The 22095-nt window shown below is 39.0% G+C and overlaps 1 protein-coding gene across 4 annotated transcripts in view; it reads right to left on the bottom strand.

Annotated features, from left to right (window-relative positions):
- The window catches only part of LOC131067798 (probable NAD kinase 1), a 223324-nt gene that overhangs the window by 106513 nt on the left and 94716 nt on the right, over positions 1-22095 (bottom strand). For all 4 annotated transcript variants that reach the window (XM_058002958.2, XM_058002956.2, XM_058002955.2 and 1 more), the window contains one exon: positions 11111-11313. In XM_058002958.2, coding sequence (XP_057858941.2) covers positions 11111-11313 — 203 coding nt within the window. The remainder of the gene's footprint in view (positions 1-11110; positions 11314-22095) is intronic.

Here is a 22095-nt window from a genome sequence, read left to right as displayed (position 1 = left end):
TCGTCAGTGGTCACTGTACAGTTGAACTGCGTTGGGCATGCGGAAGGAGGACCGTACGGTGTGCATAGTTGAGCATGTTGTCAGTATGCTGAAGGTGTGTCCGTACGGTAAGAAGGGTGTCGACCGCACAGGGAGGTGGCCGCACGATCGGAGGTGCCAGTGCTGTTGTTGACCGTACAGGGAGGTTGTATGGCCGGGGTGCCATCGGGGACATTACAATGCCCAAAAAAAAAAAAAAAAAAAAAGACGACCAGATTTAAAATGATTCACTGGAGTTTGAAGCCAGGACACTGGAAATTCAGAGTGGAAAAGAAGGGTTTTTGGCATCTTAAAATATCACTGAAATGCTGTGCGCCATGGACTTTCGTATGGCAGTTGTATGACACCAGGGAGTTATTCAGTTCATTTTTTAGCCTTTGGGGAGTGTGATGGAGGATTTGAGGTGTCTCCTAGCATTTGTGCCAGCAGATTGTGGCCACCTCTAGGCATGACTGGTACGCTTTGAGGAACTCGGAGTATGTCTCAGCTGGACGTGAGGTTGCCTTGGTGGATGCACAGAGGGCTCGAGAGGAGCTGACCACCAGGTTGGAGGCAATAGTCGTGTGAGACTTAGTTCAGCGTACCCAGGAATTGGATGCCGGGAGAGCAGCATGGGTGGCTATCGAGGACAAATTGGCTAGGGAGACAGTATCAATTGAGTAGCAGTTGGTGGAAGCTGAGACTGAAAAAGGTGTTTTGCAGACAAGTTTGGGTTAAGCACAGGAGGACTGTGATGGCAAAGGAAGCAATATTGGTGAATTCCGCACTTGAGCATCGGATGGTAGCAGAAAAGGGTTTTCAGGCGAGGACGCAGCAAGTGTATAAGATTCGGGCCCGACTGGCGTCAGTAGTTCCTGCCGTTCATCTCTATTTTGTATTAAGTCGTCGGAGTCGACTTCTTTCTTGGGGGGGATGATGTTGTCGGGAATAATCATTATGTTATGTTGTTATATTATGTTTATGTTGTCGTCGGTAATAATGAGTTACGGTGGTCAGTTAGTTGGCCGACGGGTAGGTAGTTGGAGTTGCGACGGTTGTGTCGCACCCCTTCGGGTATTATATATTGTGTACCTTTTCTTCGAAGTCGGATCATGATAGTCGTGTCAAATGTAATGTTATAAGCACTTGATGTACATGGACTGTTGAATTAATATAGAGACTGGTTATTTAATGTATTTCCATTATGTTCTGTGCATTTACTTTCTGCATTTAACCATTTACCCGAGAGGGCAAACAAAGGCTAACTGACAAAACCCTAAAAAACCTAAAAACAAACCCTCGAAAGCAAAAAAGCAGGGGTCCCCATTTGCAATGGGGCGATGTGTGAAAACGTCACAACAGGCTCCTTGCTCATCCAACCCCCTCTTACTCTACCTTTAGCTCTGCTCACTAAAATCTTCAAGATGCCAGCATGGCATTCTTCTTTTGGCTTTATCTTAGGAATTCTTTGGCTCAATCAATGCTCCAGATGGTAATGCTATAGAGCTTACTTTATCCCAAGCATCCCCACATGGCCTCCTCTAGTTCTTCATCCTACGTGGACACACAAGTCATGGATCAATCATCATTTCACTATTCACTCGTTCCCCCAAAGATTTGAGCATTACTCTACAATTGCATCTACGAGGGTCTTTTGGCTTTGAGGAAGTGATCCGGGAAGAGCAAAGGATCAAACTTGGCATAAGGAAGCCCTATTAGATAAGGCCAAACCAGGCTCTACACTTCTACCTCAAATTTGGAGAGCTTTCTCAATAGCTTGCCCTGAACTTAGGCATTTGCAAGATTGAAAGAAACATCCCGAAAGAAGATTTTTCCTTGTAGAACCAATTCTATCCTTGACAAGAATGTTAAGCAATTCATCTCATCATGCTTGGCGGTTTCATGAATCCAACACCTCCCTGGTAAGGCAAATTGAGAGAAATTCCTGGGGTGCAGTTGTGCATTCAAATCTTCCTGAATCTGAGCAATGTCCACAAGGAGATTGTCCTAACAACAAGAAATATGAAACGGTGTCCCATCCATAGAGAAATCTTCTCTTCGATTTTTTGTTTTCTAATAAGTATTTATTTTATTTTGGATTTTTAGACTTTTTGGGGATTTTTTGATATTTTAGAGATCTAACCTATCTCTAATTTGGCACTTGAAAGCTCATACTGGTTCCAACCAGCTTGAATTTCTTCACTTGTGAAAATGAACGATTTGATGTTCAGGCTCTTCTTCTCTGCCAATTTTGTTGACGAGTGTTTTGTGACCACACCAACATAGAATAAACTTTCCAAAGGACACTCTATCCTCTCTTGAGCAATATCCCATGTATGCTAAGATTGTGAAAGATCATACAATTGACTCCAAGGTTCCTACTGTGAACATTATGTTGGATATGAGCTTGTTCGGCTTGATGTATGCTAGTAGCACAAAGGGACTTACGTTTGAATCATTCTTCACTTCTTCTGCAATGCTGGTTGGAATTTCTTCATTGGATATTGCAATATCGTGATGCTTCTTCTTTGAACGAACACAACTGAAATGAATTGAAATTAAAGAGGAAAGGGTTAGAGAATCTATTCTACTCCCAAGGGCAATGATATCAATAGATAGTGCTCCAATGGATGAATTCCACATTAACCAAGTTCTGCTTCGCCAAGCTCAGAAACAACTCCACACGACCGATGCAATCTTCCAAGGGTTATGAAAAGAATTTTCATCTCATAATGAACACCATCATAACGAACAATGTACGTTCAATGATTGAAGTTGAAGAAATCATCTAAGTGCAAAAAGTATGAATCATTGAAATTCATCAAACATTGTCACATTCTCCATTAACATCAATGAAATTCTAAAAATTTGAGAAATCGAAGGAACACCATGAAACAAGTTGAAATAGACAAGAATCCACCATAACTTCAATATAATCAATTTTTAATTCTCCAAGTCATATACAACAATGTCTTCTCCTACTCTACTTCTACTCTAAGGAGCTAGAGCTCTCTGCTTTTAATGAGCTAACTATCTAATGCATTAAATATGAGAAGGCAAGGCCTTTCATAGAGATCCTCCCACAAATGAACGACCAAGATTCATATGAAATGAAGGGCCAAGATTACACCATGTAAACCCTAATTAGGGTTTGACCAAGAATAACCCTTGACGTGCAAGGTAGTGGGTCTGGCAATTAATTAGGCATCACGCCCACTAAGCATTTAATAGATCATCGCCTAAAACAGCACACCCACTATCCCTCTCATTGGTAGCAAATGCAATGAATCTGATCATGACGGTTTGGAAACACGTGATTGGCCAGAGAAGGTGACAGGGCACCACCTCAACATGTTGGACGCCATGTGGACCCAGTAACTCATCATGAAGAATATTCCATTTTGACTAATTGTGATGAAGTATATTCCCAAATTGCATCATCTGGACCAAGGTTCTAACTTTGATCAAATCTTCTAAAATTATCCTTGATCATTTTCTTCTTTCCATGTACTTGGGTTCAGGAATTCACCTTCTTGAAATGGATTGGACTCCCTTGTCGACAATTCTGTCATTCTTGAAGTCTTTCATACTTGAACTAGATCTTAGTAACTTTGCATGCCTTCCTTGAACGTCTAGAACTAGAATTATTTTATGCTTTTCAAACTTCCTTGTAATGATGCCCTTGAACTAGAGAGATGAATCATTGATGCCCCCTTTCGACCCTTTGACTTGCCAAATCCCATATTCTATCAAAGACATCACCTTAAGCATTAAATTCCATGCCTCATGTCATTTCTCCACCTTGGGTGCATATGAGATCGGTGGAAGGATTTGTCCACTTCACTGCCTTAGTCAAATCTCTACCTCCTTTCCTTGAGCGCGAGTTAGACATCTTGAACGATTTTACACCTTATAATGCATTCCTACTCCTACTTTGAACTGACCTCCAGAGCACAATGAGGACGTAAGGAGGATTTTTCTATGCCTTAACCAAATTTCAATGTGATCCATGTTTCTGAATGCTTGAACACATCCTAGAGGGAGAGGAGGAATTTTTTCATACTTAGTCAAATTTTATCATTTCCTGCCGTCATGAAGTGGGGGGCATTCTAGAGGGATAGGAGGAATTTTCCAACACTCAACCAAATTTACAATTTCCATGCTAGTTTAGTGCTTGGTGAACTTGGAAGGGGAAGGAGGAATTTTCTCATAATTAGTCAAATTTTGTCGTTTCTTCCCTTTTTGGAGATGGGTGCATTTGAAGCTTGGGGAAGGAATTTCCATACTTAAGTGGAATTTCGAGTTTCCATGCTATTCTGAGACTTGATGCATTCTAGAGGTAGAGAAGGAATTTTTCAACACTTACCCATTTTTCACCATTTCCAAGACTTCATGCATGCCTAGGCGCATATTGGGCCTAGAGGAGGATTTTGAGCACAAGAACAAATCCTCCCTGTCTTGGGATTTGCACCAAAGGAGAAATTCCTAGCACACTTTATGCCTAGAGGAGGAATTTTGAGTGACAGACAAATCCTCCTTGCCTTGAGATTTGCACTCAGGAATAGTTCTTTGGTGTGCTTTGATTTCGAAGAAGAATTCTCTAACTTAACCAAAATTCAACCATCTACTTCCTGATTTGTCTTTCCAGATCTAGAACTAGATGCCTTGGTTCTTTTTGCAGTCAATGCTCACCTGTTGCCAAGGATAGACCTTCTAAAAATAGACTTAGTAAAAATAGTAAGTTCTTCCAAACATAAAATTAGGGCAAACAAGGACTCAGTGAAACTTACTGAAAATAGACTTACTAAAATAGTAAGTTTGTTTAAACTCAAAATTAGGCCAATCGAGGCCACAGTGAAACTTACTAAAAATAGTAAGTTCATGAAAAAAACACTCAAACTTCACTGTTAAGCCCCTAAAAAGATTTCCTCACCTTGGAAGAAATTCTTGCTTCCTAACTTGTACTAACTTTTAGAGTGCAAAATAGAGGCTGAGGAACAATGTTGTCACTAGGAGAGAATCTTGATACTGCCGCAAACTACCTTCATGAGTGCAAATAAGACCTTGAGGAGGATTTTGTCCTTGGGGACAAAATCCTGTTGATGTACTGAACTGCCTCCTTGGGCGCAATTTAGGGGTGGAGGAGGAATTTATGGTGATGGCACAAATCCTCCATGGTTAGGGATTCCTACTCTTGGGCGCAAATTCATGGCTAAGGAGGAATTTTCCTTGCCTTGGCCAAAATTTGTCTTTTCATTTGGACTTATCCTCTGCCACTAGCAATTTTTGACTTGGAAATATTCTTCGTTGCCACACTAAATTCTTCCACACTAACTCCCTTTGGATAGATTTTGTCCAAGCTCCTCTTTTATCAATTTTCATCAGTCCAATTCATTATATCATCAAACATTGAATTCCTTGATCTAAAGCGCATTTTCACCCCTAGGGAAGAATTTTTCTAGACAGCCAAATTTTGGTTGTTTTTCTTTCATTTCTCCATATCAGTTCTCAAGTTTATCTTGACACTTAGCCAAATATCCATCATTCCATTCCTCAGCCTGTGAATTCTTTGTTCTATCATTGCAAGCTCTTCCTTGGACAATGATATCATCCACTCAACGATGTCCTCTTCTCAACATCCAAAGTCTTGCTCCCCGCAATGTACCTGAAAAAGACAAGGAAACATTGTGAAGTACAAGTATCAATCAAGTTTATTGTTAGCAAAATGCAAAGTCTGAAGAATAAAGCAATAAGTACAATGTGTAATGTCCCCTTTCTAGCACATGTTGTATGAGGTTGTCGTTAGCCTATTTCTCCATGGTCCCATAGCCTAACTAGGACATTTTAGGGATCTTGAGGATATTTGGCCTAGGCAGTTTCAGTTGCAAGTGATTCTGATGTGTTTTGATAGGTTTTTGGGATACTATTTATAGTAAGTCAGCCAGACCAAGTCTGGATCAACAATGAACTCATATATAATATCCTGATGATGATAGTTGTTTGAAGCTTTTAATAATCGTTTGCGATTATTGATTTATTTATCAATAAAGTTAAGTTATAAAGTTAAATTAAATATTTAACTTTATTAATGCGGGACTATAGTTAAGTGCAAGTATTTAAAGTCCCTTTATTAATAACACATTGGAGACATAGAATGTTTGGGAACTTAAGTTGAAGGGAAAATTATTTAAATGTCATGGGAAATATTAAAGGAAAAAAGCAATCACGATAAAATAGGGAGAAAAAATCAATCGCGAGAAAATAGGGGAAAAAGCAAAATCCCGAAAAAATAGGAAAAGGCAAAAAGTGATTTTGTTTATCCCACATTGGCAAGGTGAGTGAATGAACTCTTATGAGAGCATTATCAAAGAGATTCAAGAGCTCTCTTTCAGATATGGTTGGTTTATTATTTCTCTCTTGGAGAATTTGGGAGCTTTGGTTTCTACTAGGTTTGAGGACGGAAAACGTTGAGCTTGGAGGCAGTGGACGGAAACCCATTGTCAGTTGGAGATATCATTTAGGTATCTCACTTGTGTTTCACATTTGTGGAAATGAAGGTACTGCTGTTGTAAGGTACCTTTTTTGTTTCTACTATTCATTTTGCTAGGGTTTGAATATTGTGAAGGAGTTTGGATGCCAGACTCGTTGAGCTGCATGTTGGACATTGTTGGGTGCTACAGTGATGTGAACAGTGTATAAATAGTGCCGTGAATAGTGCATGAACAACTATTTGAACAATGCCATGAAGCGTGCATGAACAGTGAAGTGAACAGTGTGTGAACAGTGTTGCTACAGTGACATCAGTTTGTTGTCCACAAGATTTGATGATTACATGGCACTTCATTGACATATTTTGCATCTAAGGTTTCAGCGCCCTATTCCTAGGCTTGGACACATCTTTGGAAGAGTTTGGGATTATTTTTAACTGTCATAATCTTCAGACAAAGGGCAGAAAATATCAGACCTACATAAGGAGTTTCAGACATTATCTTCAGCCAGTCATGTCACCAAATTGTGCCTAAAGGACACATTGAACTTCAGACCATATTCCTATTGCCATCCACTTGGAGCTGAAACTGCAGGGATATAGGAAAGGTTAACAGCAGCAGTTCAAAGTGTTAGTAACTGGTTTTTACCAGCTGGGCTGAGCTCTGTTAGCTGCAACCCTTCATTTGGAGTCTACTTCCAGTATGTGAACTTGTGCATGAGTTGGACACACCATTGTAGAAGAAACTTGAAATTTCCAGATTGTAATAGAACTGAAATTTGAAGAGATATTTCTGTTTCCAGTTTGAATTAGATTTGAAATAAGAATAAGCTTATGATTATTATCTTTATTATCTTGCCATTGTTATCTATTAGTCATTGTATTCAACTCTTTTTCCAAGCAAACATTACACAAACTAAAACCTTTGAAACAAAGGAAAACTCAGAAATCAGTCCTAAGAAGAATACATGCCAAGTGTTTGACAAAATGTCAAACCACACAAGCTAAAAAATAAGTGCAGAAAGGACGGGTTCTTACACAATGCATTTCTCAATACATCAAAACCCTAATTCTTGACTTGATAACAATATTAAGACTATATCCTTTCTAGGCTATATATTCCTTAAGAATCCATTCCAACTTAGTCATTTCATTACTTTCAAAGATCAAAATAAAAACCGACAAGACCTTACAATTCATTCCTTAAGGTCGGGAGATGACACAGACTACAAAAGACTTGGTTTATTCAGTGAAAAGAGGGGGTCCCCATTTGCAATGGGGTGATGTGTGAAAACGTCACAACTTGTCCCTTTCTCAAAAACCTGTGACTAGGTTGCCACGGATATCTGCATGTCCATTGTGAAGCATAGCTTTCTTTTTCGCAGCTCGGTTTTAAACATCTCTTAACAGACATGTGCTTCTCTTAAGAATAATGCACCTATCCATAGTTATCTGATTTGAACTTCTTTAAACTTAACTCTTCTGGTTTCCATTCTTTGAAAAACGTGCACTTTATAACGCTACTCCATTTGCTTAATTTAAGGGTGCCCTTATGTTTTAAGTGTGCAATTTTGCATCAGCCCTTGGTCATTTTGATAATGAATCCAAAATTTCCTTTAATGAGGTGCACCCTTACAAGGCAGGTGCGCACCTAAACTTAAGACTTTATGGATTGAAGATTGAAATCCTCTTTTCGTTTATAAGGTGTGCCTCTACTCCATATGTGCACCTAAACATGCTTTTTTAATCTCGAACTTTCCCTTATTAGGTGCACACACCTCATCATTGGATTCTTTGCCTTTCATTTACACAAGTGCACCACTATCCTTATGCCCTATGAAATTTCCTTGACAAAAAACTCGCTTTTCAGACAAATGTTTTTGGAAGCCTTGATTCATACCTATGATCATTAAAGAGCCACAAAAACAGAGAGACGAACAATCTAGATAAGACCTAATCATGACTTGTACTTGGAAAAACAATAGATGCACGAGTAAACCAAAGTGTAACCTCTTGAAACTTCATCTTCATTTTGCTGTTTTTTTTGTCTTTTAATCCATTGAATTGATGACAAAGTTGAAGAAGAAAGATGACAAGGATTGATCAATTGACAAAAAAACTCTAAGTGCTATCCTTTAACACTTTTAATTCTCTAAAAAACCGTTAATGATTAGAAAACCCTACCTGGTGATATGACTGTTGTAGACAGAAACACTGCTGAATATTTCTGTTGATAAAAACCTTTTGTCGAGAATTTGGTAAAAGAAAAGTCTAACAAAGAGTGAAGAAAGAAGAATTATGACAACTTTGTAATTGATAGGAAACCCTCACAATGGAAAGAAACACAGCTGATGTATTTAAGTTCACTGAAATCAATGAGAATACTGCTGATGAATATTGCCAAAAATAATGACTTTTGTGTTGTTGCAAGACTCAGGATCACACCTGCTGCTAATATAACTCACCAATACACTGCTAATGTGACGAAAGTATGCTGCTCTGATGAAAATACTTCTAAAAGCTGTTGAGACATGGACCAGCTAGGACTCGAACCTAGGACCTTCCATACGCTGCTGGAGTGCTTTACCACTGAGCTATTGGCCCCTCTTGGACCAGCCCATCATCGGTCCGGGGGTGGCTTATTTCCACCAACACCCCCCCTTAAGCCACACCTCTCGTGTGCTTGGGGCTCCTAGTCTGGACCTGGCTCTGATACCATGTAAAGTTATATTCAATTGCAATAAAAGAACTATTATATATATGTGATAATATTGTCTAATATTTTATTGTTTCGTTTGCAGGCTGAAGGAGAGAGATCATTTACGTTTTCTATGTCTTCTCCAAATGATTCATATCGGGCTTTATATGTTTAGAGGACCGGTCAATGGATGTCTTGACCGGTCATGTCATTTAGACATGACCGATCAAGGCACCCATTGATCGGTGCCTCTTCATAGTGCACATCCCGATCTATGTTATGTTTGGTAACTAACATTAATAATTAAACTCTTGTTCGAAGCGGTGTTTAGTTAAGATGCTTTGTTAATGGCCCAAACAGGTTTATGAACTAAACTCGATAACAACAGCATTCTATATGCTATTGGGTTAATACCCCGATAGCATATTAATGCCGATCCATTTATGGATCGACATTAATGTGCTATCGGGTTACTAGCCCGATAGCATTAGATCGACGCTTAACTATGTTAAGCAAGTCGTCGATCTAATCCTTCTTTTATCAATGTCAATATCATAATCATGATCAATGTTGTAATCCGATAAAGATATTCAGTTCGGAAAGCATAAATCAGATAGCATAATCAAAACAGAACAAAGGAGATTAAAAGGTTAGGAGAGTCTTATCTTGCAGAAGCTACTAATGCATTAACAAAAGCATCCTACTAAAGACTTCCAATTGCATTCCGCTGACGTAAAGATGGAAACAATTGAAGCCTTACTTGAACAAAAAATAATTCCCAAATCAAGCACCAACTATGCTATTTTTAAACTGATTTGTTCTTTAGCTGATCTCTGCAATTTAAAGCAGACTTCTATTTTAAATACGAGCAAACAATCACATAGTTTTGATCTGATTTCAATAAGCAATAGTCATCTGTCGGCCCTAGCATTAACAGGTGCCTTTAAATAAATCTTACTCAACCATGAACCCTAGTTGGTGCCTGAACTTATTAATATTAAAAACAAGTTTTATTCACTTCAAAATTTGCATGAAAACTGCCCAGTGCACACTAGAACAGGAAAATGCAAGAGTTGACTAATTTAATTTTACATATTCACCAATGGGCATGTGGCAGAGCACCAATATGCAGAGTTTTATTTTCTAATTACTGCTTTTTGTCTATCAGGCACATGGCAGAACAGTAATTTACTGATTTTTCCCATGACAAATTCTTACCACTTTGGCAAGTACCTTTTAAGTTTTGAACATTTGAATGCAATTTTGATCATGACTTTGCTTTTTGGTTGAATCTCCATCAGATGTACAGTGGTTGAAATAATTCTTTACTCTTTGGAGTCTCTTCCAAATCATTCTGGGAATGTGGAGGAAAGACAACATAGACACGTGAAAAAAAAACTGAAACATAACTGCACTCAAGCAAAAGACAAAGTTTTGGTCGGGAACTGGACACAATACAGAAGTTTCTGTATGAGAACAACAAATACCAACAAGAGACTTCCACAGTAAAGCTTGATATATATGGCCTTTTCAATACAACCAGGGAAACAGATCCCCAACTCAGTAGACATGGTGAAAGGAGAGGACATATATTGCATAGACATACATGGCACAAATTTTCCAGAGATCAAGAATCATTCATTTAAGCAGCAAGGCCAGTTAAAAATATAGCCTCAATGCTAAGCCACATTAGAAATCACCTTTTGAGTACACAGGTTTAAAATTTAAATCAGTAACAGAATCACATGTAAGATATTTGCCTCAAAAAACTTTCTAACAGATATTGCTTAGATGTACATTTGCATTTTTCAACCATAGTCAAAGATTTCTAACAGAGTAAAAGCATTCATTCAAACATGATGGTAACTTAAAAAGATATTTTCAGTTCTTGGCATCATTAGGATCACCTTTGGACTACACAGATTTGAACCCATTACAAAATCACATTGAGATATTTGCCTTGGACGAATTTCCAGGCCACAAATTCCATGCTTTGTACAACATTTCCTGTTTTGATTTTGAATTGACTCTCCATTCTCAGCTTGATGAGATGAATTATCAATCCATTTTTGTGTTGCATCAGTGGCTATGCCTTCCTGTACAGAAATTTCTTTAAACAACCCAGATGCACTACTGTCAGTCCAAAGGAATAATGGAATCAACATTACAGTACAATCCAAACAAACACAAACATTTCCATAGGAGTATGAGAAGAAAAAAAAGCTTAAGAAAAGAATGTGTATCAGGTTTCCACATATCTTATGACAATAATCATGCTTTGGTCAATTTGTGCTCAGTTACTTGGAAGTTTAGCATGGTCCTACATAAATACCATCACCTCCGGATCTCATTATAATTAAAGAGAACTTAGACCAGCAAACTACAACAATGGTTCCCTACACACTTTTTCACAAATGCCGAATTACTGAATCAAATGGGTGCTTGTTAGGGCATGCTGATAAAACTATTTGTGTCCATGTTTATGGTTTGTTAAGGTTTGGTCCCATATTTCTGGGAAAAAAATTTGCATTACTTCCCAGTGATAAAGGGTTCAAATATGGATGACATTTTACCTTTTTAAGACTCATTTTAAGCGAGGGATTGCATTATCAGTGTAAGTTGTTAGAAGGAGAAAATCAGTGCTGAGGAGAAACAAGAAGATGAAAAGGTTGAAGAAAGATTCAAGAGACCAGAAAACACCAAACAGCAATGCCAGCAGAAAAATAAAAGTTTCTCAAATTCACTGTTACCAGGAGAGAGAATCTGCTGTGAAACTGCAACATAATAGTAAATACATGTATTGTGAATGATCTAGAAGATAAAATATCAGTTTCAAACTTTCAAAGCACTCCCTGACAAATTGAGGGACAGCAAATGATCAGTAGGAAGAATTCCCTTACAATTATTTCGATTCATATTATCAAGTCTGAAAAGATACTGAAAAAGAAATTGTCAATGAAAAATATAAAGTCAAAGTGCCTATAATTTAACTTTAAGAAACTTGCTATAGAAATTGATTAAAAACCCCACTGAGGATCTTCGAAACAAGTTGTTTCCTCAAGATCTGTTACTGGGGTCCAGGAAAAACATGAAAGCAGTGCTTCCAATTGTATAAAAAGCAGTGAACAGTATAATAAGCCTGGAATGCGAAGACAAAATGGAACATGAGAGACCACCTAGAAAAGACACAAAAGATGTTTAGTCAGGTTACTAAAGTCCATATGTGCAGAAAATGTGGAGTGCAATCACAGAAATAAAACACAGTTCTGGTGCAAAAATTGTTGGCAAGATGGGCATGATCACTATGAGTGACTATATTGCATTAATCAATGGGGGCGTTCCATAGGATTGGGGGTCAGGTCAGTTGTCCACTCCATCATAAGGGCAGGGTCAAAATCTTCCCCTTCTGTCCTCTCCTACCAAAACAAAAAGACATTCCTGAGAACACCCCCATCTAAGGGTGTTCCCTGATTCTGAAACACCACGAGGACATCCTGCTATCCACAAGGACATCAAAGCATACCCCACTGTTGTGAGAACTTATTTAAAAAACATGAAAAATGGAAAAAGCAGAACTTCAAGAATAAATTTTAAATAAACCTAAGACTCTTAACAATATCGATCACTATAGGGAAAATGATTATAGGTATCCATATTTGAGTTGCCTAATTCATTTATGTGGTTTTATCAGTTTTACAAAATCAGTTTTACAAAATCAGTTTTACAAAACTTGGCTAGCCACCCTCACCAAGTCTGGGAGACTTGGCAGCTAAGTCTCACCAGACTCGCCAAGTTTGATGGACTTGCCAAATTCTCCGAGTGTCATGCCCCTGATCATGTCATAATGAATTTAATCAAATAAATATAATAAAACACTCATTAGCATATCAAGGGAAATCAGAAATAAATAAAGTAATAAATGAATTCAGGAATATATATAAATATATTACTGTTGCTCAGAAAATTATCTTAATTATTAAGACTTCACAATTTTCTATTAAAAAGCCAATTTCAGGAATTAATCTTCCAATGCCATGCTTTTCTTTGCTATGAACCAAGAGTCTCCCAGTCGGTGATCTGGTCTTTAATAGATCCTTAAGCTGTCATGCCCCCACCATAAACTTTCTCATTCACGTCAAAGGAAATAAGCAGCAACCAAAACAATAAAGGTGATTGTTATCAGACAGCAACTAAATATTGTTTAAGCAGCCCCAATGCATATAATATGGACAGCAATTATATGATTAACAGAGGCAATATATATAGATATACGTTTATATTAATTAAAAACCATAAAAACTAAGCAGTGATTGGAATTGTTTATAAACAGTAAACACTAAGCAGTAATTACAAAAGAAGATTTGTTTGATTGTTAAAGTTGCAATTATGAAGAGTCAGCAAGTGAGGAGATGCTCCCTTTGGAAGGGACATCACTCCGGGAAGAGAAGTGATGCTCAATCCTCTCAATGGCTATATAGAACAGGTCCTCCTTGGGGAAAAGGGGAGGAATCAGAAATCGATGAAGAGAATTTCTGATAAGAGATATACATCTGAATATAGGCAGCCGACCAGTTGTCATAAGGCAAATAGCAATCTTAAATGTTGGTATGCAATATAGATAGTGATGTTCTTATATTCTTTAATATATCTTTTGTCAAGATATTAGTCAGCCTTGCAAATTTATTATGTTTCTTAATTCACAAGTTTGTCTATTTGTTATTCCTATAATCAATCATTAGAAGAATGGAGGGAAATTGATTAGGGAGGAGGTAGTAGACAGGGTTCCCCCGAATTAAGTAGGCCATCCCAAGGGATGGAATCATCAAGGATGGATGTTCCTGCCACTTGTGGGCCAAGGGGCGAGTTGTCTTAGCTGGATGTTCTGTTCTCTTGGGCTTAACTGAGCTGAACAGTCTTCCTCAATGCCCCGGGTTCCCTCGACTTATGCAAGCCACCCCAAGGGATGGAATCATCAAAGGTGGTTGTTCCTACCGCTTGTGAGCCAAGGGGTGAATTGTATTAGTTGGATGCTAAACGCTCTTGGGCTTAATTGGGCTGAACAATACCCAGGCACCCTTTATTGCAATTTCCCCTCCAACCTCTGTAATGGTTGATTGTTGGAATGAATTTAAAGAAGTCTCAATTATAGAAGGGTGAATAAGGTGGCATGAATAAGGAGGGCAGTGACAAGCTTCCCCACTAAGTACGCCACCTCATGATGGATGGTCAGCAACCTCCCACATGGAGGCAAGGGGAATGGTATATCTGCTCTTGGGCTTCATGTGAGGGTTGCTTTGGGCACCCTATCATGTCTCCTCATCCAAGCCTTGTTATGGTTGAACTCCAATAATGAATTATAGATATTGTATGATTTATTTAAATTATGATGATTATGAATATACATGTGCCATATATATTTGTTCTTTAACCCTAGTAGAAATTATTGGTTATATGAATTACATTTTTGATAATTGTCTAACATGATTGCGCGATCTCAACCAAAATCTATCTTGCTTAAACATTTTTCGTAAAGTTATATCCCTAACTATATTACATTTCTTGTTTTTATTGAACTTGTGATTCTAGGGCAAAATTAAGGGCAATCGCAATAAGGGGACATTACATCGAGTCTAGCCGAGTCTTGAGCCTCAAACTTAGCCTACGCACAAGTTAGGAAATGTGAAAAAAAAAACATAAAAATCAATTTTGATTTTCTTTTTTTTACTTATATTTCCTCCTCCAGCCTAAAAGTAACTTCATTTCATATTCAAGCCAAAATAGATTTTTGAGCCAAATTTGGATTGCATTGTAGGGAAACTAGCAAGGAGTTTGAGAAAAAAATAATCATTGAATCACATTAGGGCAGGTTTGTTGCTACTTTTGGTGCATCTAGAAGTCTCTATGAAGGATTGGAAAGAGCTCACTATTGATTTCAAGCAAGATTTAAGAGACAAGTGTTTAGTTCTTAATGTGAGGTTGGTAAACTCACGGATAAAACAAGGATTCCCCACATGTAACAACTATTCATGTAACATAATATTCATATATCAAAGCATAACTAACAATAACAAACAACTAAACCAAAAGAATGATATCTTTATTGAATTCTCAAGAATATGTCAGTACAATACCATCCTTGCCGAGGTTCCATCCAAATCATATATAGACTCGACGGTTGGCCAAGTTGCCAACCGTCACTAACTACCAACTACCCCAAGGGAACCTCTCGGCAACTCAAACATAACCAAACATAAACACCCCTCCCAACTACAAACTCACATGTGTTATTGACCCCTAACATCAGCCCCCCAAAAAAGTAGTCGTCTTCCAAACGACTAAGACAATAGGAGCTGGAATACAAAACAAAAGACTAAGACTGAGAAGGGGGAGGAGGCGTCCCTGTAGTGGTCAAAGAAGAAGGTTGTTGCACTGTGTGGAGTCTGAGGTTCTTCTTTGCCATCAACTGTCATTCCCGTGCCTTCTTCACCATGTGTGCAGCCTCCAACAGTTTTTTGTCTTTTTGCTCCATCTGTAAGGTAAGCTCGGCCACTTTTGCTGCTAGTACTTGCACCTCCTTCTTCTGCATGCTGCAACAGGCCTCATAAGTAGTCACCTTCGTTTCTAGCTCAGCCCTCAGGTTCTTCTCTACTGCGGCTAGTTGCGCACGCTTCTCCCCTTCCTTCTCCAATTTTGCTACATACAGCCGCTGGGCCTGTTATCTGGCTCTGTCGCATCTACAGGTACACATCCCGAAAGGATCCTTCCATACTGTGCAAGGTGGCGCCCAAGGTACCCACTCCTTCCACCAGTCGCATGTGCGTCCATTCCTGTACCATCTCCGATGTACCACTATCTAGCCACCCCTGTTGCTCGAAGTGGCATGCAAACTCGTCTACACATCCAGAAGTCATGAAGTGGCACAGTTTCTCAGCATCAGCGGAGTTGTCGGCATCCATCTTCCCAGTCAACTATGCCATTCCACGTGCTACATCTGAAATCCCCTGTAGCTCCCCAAAGAACCGTTGGAGCGAGCCTGCTGGATCGCTAGGGTCTGGTGGAGTGAGGTGAAGTCCTACCAGTAGTCCTTCTGGCCTGCTTTCCCCAACACTGATGATCTTCAGGCTCTACCCACCACTTCCTGTTGCTCTATTATTCTCCTCAACAGACATCCGCTCATCCTGATCTGTGATAGGGGTAGTCTTGTCATGTGTCTGGTTCAGTCCAACGGCCATGGCATGTGGTGAAGGGGAGTGGGGAGGGTGAGGTTTGAGTGCAAACTGCCCCAGCCACCCATCCAATGATGCATCTATATCCTCATCCATCAATGTCTGCAGTACTATCAACTCCTCCAGACCATCTCCCATCATCAGTACATCCCCTAACTCATCTTTCTCCGTTGGTACTGTACTAGTGCCTGTTAGTATCGTACTAGTACCTGTTCTGCCAGTACCTGAACCTGTCGTACTAGTACCAATTCCCTGTACGACTACCTCTTCTTCCTTTGGTATGGCCGTCTCCTGAGCTATTTTATTCGGACTGTGTTGTACGGCCTCCTCTGCCACCGTCCGCAGCTGGTACAACTTGCGACTCAAGTACAGCTAAACTTATCTGCGGCATTGACACCTGCCGTTGTGCTGGTGGTTCTCCACTTTGTTGAGTAGTTCCCTCAGCCTTCTGTTATATGCCCGCACACTTTCACTTTTTCCCTGCTTGGTATTGTAAATCTCCGCCACGATTACATTGTCATCCCGTAGAAGTTTGAACTCCTCTTGGAAAGCCTTCTTCAAATTGTTCTAGGACATTTTATACCGGGCATCCAGGTCTGTATACCAATCAATTGCTATTTCTTACAGAGTGGTTGGAAATGCCTTCAACCAGTAATCCTAGTCGTCCTGGCCATTTGCCTCCCAAATGGTCACGCATGTCTTACAATGTCATACGGGATCCTCCGGCCCGTCGCCCATGAATTTAAGAAGCTTTTGTTTCTCTAGGGTGTGTGCCATTGTTTTTGTCTGGAGGGTTTTATGTAGCGCTTGGAAGTTACTATATGCCCGGAAGGTATTATGTGTCTGGAAGGTACCGTACGCTCTTGACCTGGTTGGACCCCTGTCCGCAAGGCTTTGGTCACCCTCGCTCCTATAGTCCCTCCTTCCCGGGGTTTCTAGATCTGGCCTTCCTATTTTGGTTTCCTCTGACAAGGACAAATTCCTGATGCCGGATAATGTTGCTTCAAAAATATTGGCAACCTCTTCATGGAGGTCCCGTACTGCCTCCTCTCCTTGTTCAGAATACTCTGACGGGTTGCTCTGCGACTCGGCTCCAAAGTCTTCTTCACTCGACATCGAGTGTGGGGCTTGGTCGGCGAGATCTTCCTCCGCTACGTTTGGAAGTGGCAGGTTCCTAGCGACCCCCGCCAACTCCTTCCACGTACACGGTCTTTGTCTCTCCCGACTACGACTCTGACTCACACTCCGACTTCTGCTATGTTTCTCAGGACTCTTCGAGTCAGCAACCTCCCTTAGCCGTCGTCTCCGCTCAGCTTGTTCTTTTATATGGAGAGATCCGTACAGTTCCCTCGTCTACTCCTTCGGTGGCAGTGGTATGTTTGTCTTTGCTTGGTCGTAGGGGCATTAAGATCCAGAGGTACGGCATCGGCTTGTCTCCCTCTCCTCTTCCTCCCTACGGTTGCGCTCTTCGTACCTTTGGAGTACTTGTTGCCGACGGAGTTCCCGTGCAGTTTCCTCCCTTCGGTCTTGAAGTGCAATCAGATTTCTGGCGAGTAACCTTGGAATACTTCCGAGCAGGTCAAAGACGGGAGTGTTGACGGTGAGTTCTGTTGGTTGAAAATTTTGTACACTTGGGGAAATATACAAAATTGTGGTTTCAACCACAACACACGAGTAAAAACTCTCCTAATTAAGGGAAGGATCCCCCTATCTATCTAAAACTGAAATAAAAACAGGATGGGACAGCAGTCTTCCTTCTTTCTTCAAGAAAAACAATATCCTTTTCTCTTCACAGAAAAGGATAGCGATTGAATATAAATAGCAGTAACCACTTTCAAGTAAAATAAGAGAAAGGAAATGAAGTTTCCTGAAAGCGCAAAGACTTCCGTCACTTCCTTCGGGACGGGACAGCAATATCAAGCTCAAAGACTTGACTATTGGAAGTCCTATCTACCCTTTGCTATACTAAAATTTACAACGAATAAAAGATAACAGCTCAAAGACTGAAATAATCTATTCTTTCAACACAAAGACAAGAACTAATGCAAGCTCAAAGACTTGCTACTATTTCTTATCGAACAGTAATTTTTCCTCAAGAATAGACACAAGCTCAAAGACTTGCTACTCCTTCTAGAGATTATCCTATTTTAATTAATCTTCTCTACTTGCAGCTCAAAGACTTCAAATCAAATTGGACTAAGCTCCTTTAGAAACACTTTGCATAAAAGAAATAAAAAGATTCAAACTCAAACATGTAGCTCAAAGACTCAAAACTTGAGTAATCCTTCTTTATTATTCTTCAAAACCTTCAATTCACATACATAAGCTCAAAGACTTCTTGCTGTAAATTTGGCAGAATTTTTTGCTTGCTTTCCAAAAGATAAAAATTACAATAGACCCCTCAAGTATTTATAGAAGAGGAGCCTTGAGAAAAAGGTGGGAGGATCCTAACTAACTTGAGAGATTCTCTCAACCACCAAGACTTGTTCAATAACTAACTAAGACTTCATTAACTAACTAAGACTTATTCCAACTACAGTCCTAATCGAACACAACTTGTAGTTGTCTTACATGTAATTACAAAAGTGCAAGTAATGTGTAACTTGCTTTTTACAAAAAATACTTCTACATGTAACTTGTCAAAACGAAATTACAAATGCATAACTAAAACTATTCCATGTGCCTAAAGACACGACTCTAACTGCATCATCCTTTGTCTGTGATGATCTTCATGTCGCTTCAGGATGCTAGAAGTTGACGTATTCTAGATTGGTAAAGACATCTTGAACCGGAACGGGAACTTGCATCCTTGTCTTCTTGCTTCGGGTAGTACTGGCTTTTCAAGAGGGAAAGGGCGTCCTTCCTCTTTTTATGTCATGACCATCTTTGTCTTGAAAGCATTTTATGCTCTCAACCTTGAATTGTTGTTGTATTTCTTCTTTGTATCATCCTTCATTCTTTAAATTTGCTTGCAAAATAAGGCCCATGCCTTAATCCATTGATTTGGTAGATCGTGTGTGCAAACCGGACTGACAATGTAAGGGATAAATTGATGCAAAAATGGGCTCACAAGTGAATTTCGGGTTTTGGAAGTTGCATTACATGTGTGGGATAAACAAGAGCATTAACTTGCAATTGTGGGGAACAAACATGCAACTTCATATGTGTAAGAGGTAAACACAAGTTTGCACTTGTAATTGGACCTTTAGAACTCATTTTCAAGTGTTTTTTGAGTGCATTTTGGACCAATTTCGGGTTCTGGATGGCTAACCACAGGTAGACTTTAAATGGGGAAAATGAATGAAGGTGTGAAATGAGTGGATGAAATGGTATGTACGGATGATGGAAATGAATATGGAAAGATTTTGTGAAGATCATCTTCAAGAAAATGGGAAGAAATTTTCAACATGTAATCCGGTTCCAAAAACCCGATTTTGAAAGGATGGGTATTTCTCATCTTTGCAACTTGGAATTTCAACAAAAGATGGTTAAATCTTTTATCCGTAAGGGAAGAACAATGGTTTTCATCCAACTTGTAATCGGGATTTAAAATCCCGAATACAAGTAAAGAGGGAAGATGGGGAAGAACAACGCAATTCACAAATTGCTATACAAAGGGGAAAATCTCTCTCACAAAACCGATTTTTTGGGGAAGAACCAACATATTTGAAAACAAGAAAACAAGAAAATGAAACAAAGAAAAAAAAGAAATCAAAACTTTGCTCCAATCTGAAAATGCCCCTCCAAAAGATGATCAATCTTTGAAATAAAGAAGAATATCTCTTAAAAAGAAATTAACCGTATTCCAAAACCCTAGCCACATTTTTGAAAAAATGCCCAAAATTGAAAAACATGGCAGCAAATGCATGAGAAATGGCATGGAAAATGGCCAAGACTCTTTCTAACCTCAACACCTTAGCATACCAAGCCAAAACGATTCATAACATTGCTGATTCGTGGCATTCCAAATGGCAAAAAAACGTGGCTGCTGTTATAAAGCTAAAAAACCAGCAATCTTAACCTCCATGTGGCGTGAAAGGTGTTTGAAAATGCATAAAAATGGGGAGGAATCCAAAACGCCTTCTATCTCCCAAAAAATCTCCACAAAAATTTGCTAAATATCCTAAAAAAAAACCGTTTTTCCTTGCAATTCGGGTTTTTTGGAACAAATAGCAAGTTTAAAATGCATGAAACAATGAAAATCAGGTTTTTTAGAAGATATAACAAGTTTAAAATTTCACTTTTTCAACATGTTGGGCAAAATCGGGATTTTTTGGCCAAATAGCAAGTTTAAAATGTCAAAAATGCACTTTATGAGCAAAATCGGGTTTTTTTAGACGAAAGTGCAAGTTTTAAATTGTCACTTTTTCACTTACAAGGCAAAATCGGGATTTTTTAGACAAATGACAAGTTTAAAATTGTCAAAAATGCACTTGCAAAGCAAAATCGGGTTTTTTGGAGAGGAATACAAGTTTTAATTACTTGTAAAAGGGAAATAAAATCCCTACAACAAGTTAGAAATACTTGTACATATGTAATGGGGATTTAAAATCCCTATTACATGTGAAAACCATTAAAGTAGGGGTTTTTAGACCAAACTGCAAGTTTACTTGTAATTGAGCCAAAAAATCCCTATTTTAACTAAACAAGACTAAAAACAATAAAAAAGATAAAAACAACAAAGGGGAAATTTAAAACAAATTACAAGTAACATCTTTTAAATAAAAATGCACATGTAATAAGTCAAAATTCCCCTACAAAGACCAAAACAATGAATATCATTAAAACTTGCAGTTTGAAGAAAATTCTCCACCTGCAGTCGGGATTTTAAAACCCGAAATTGAAGGAAAGACATAGCAAACGAACCCAGAATTTGACGAAATTCGAAAAGTAGTTCGAGGATGGACTGAGGATTAAGCCAGTCCAAGGATTAGTCAAAATTCTACCTCGGGAAGCATGCCATAGAGTAAAATTTTTCATTTTTTCACAAAAATTTCATGTAATGGTCCTTCATTTTTGAAAACAAAAATGAGGACAACAAGTTCACCACGTACCGTGCCTTCAGAGACGGCTCTCTCCTGAGCCTCCCTCTGCACGTACTGCATGACCGACATGTCCCACAACTCTACCAATTCTGGTAGTCAACTGATCCTCTCGTGCCTCTTCCGCAGTACTTTCTTCGTGTGTGTCGCTATCCACGACAATTAATTGTTGGTTGAATGGCCGGCCCATTAATTCCTTCTGCTTGCCGCCATAGTTATCTCCACGTTCATTCAGGCAACAGCGCCAAAATGTTTAGTCCTTAATGTGAGGTTGGTATACTCACAGATAAAACAAGGATTCCCCACACGTACCAACTATTCATGTAACAAAACATTCATATATCAAAGCATAAGTAACAATAACAAACAGCTAAACCAGAAGAATGATATCTTTATTGAATTCTCAAGAATGTCAGTACAATACCATCCTTGCCGAGGTTCCATCCAAATCATATATAGACTCGACGGTTGGCCAGGTTGCCAACCGTCACTAACTACCAACTACCCCACTGGAACCTCTCGGCAACTCAAACATAACCAAACATAAACACCCATCCCAACTACAAACTCACATGTGACCCCTAACAGTAAGTATGTTGAAGGATTTTTTGTTTTCTATAACAT

Source organism: Cryptomeria japonica, chromosome 3 (genome assembly GCF_030272615.1).
Source record: "Cryptomeria japonica chromosome 3, Sugi_1.0, whole genome shotgun sequence".
In the NCBI taxonomy this organism is placed as follows: Eukaryota; Viridiplantae; Streptophyta; class Pinopsida; order Cupressales; family Cupressaceae; genus Cryptomeria; species Cryptomeria japonica.
The sequence above is the reverse complement of the archived record's forward strand: the minus strand, read 5'-3'. Positions and strand labels throughout refer to the sequence as shown.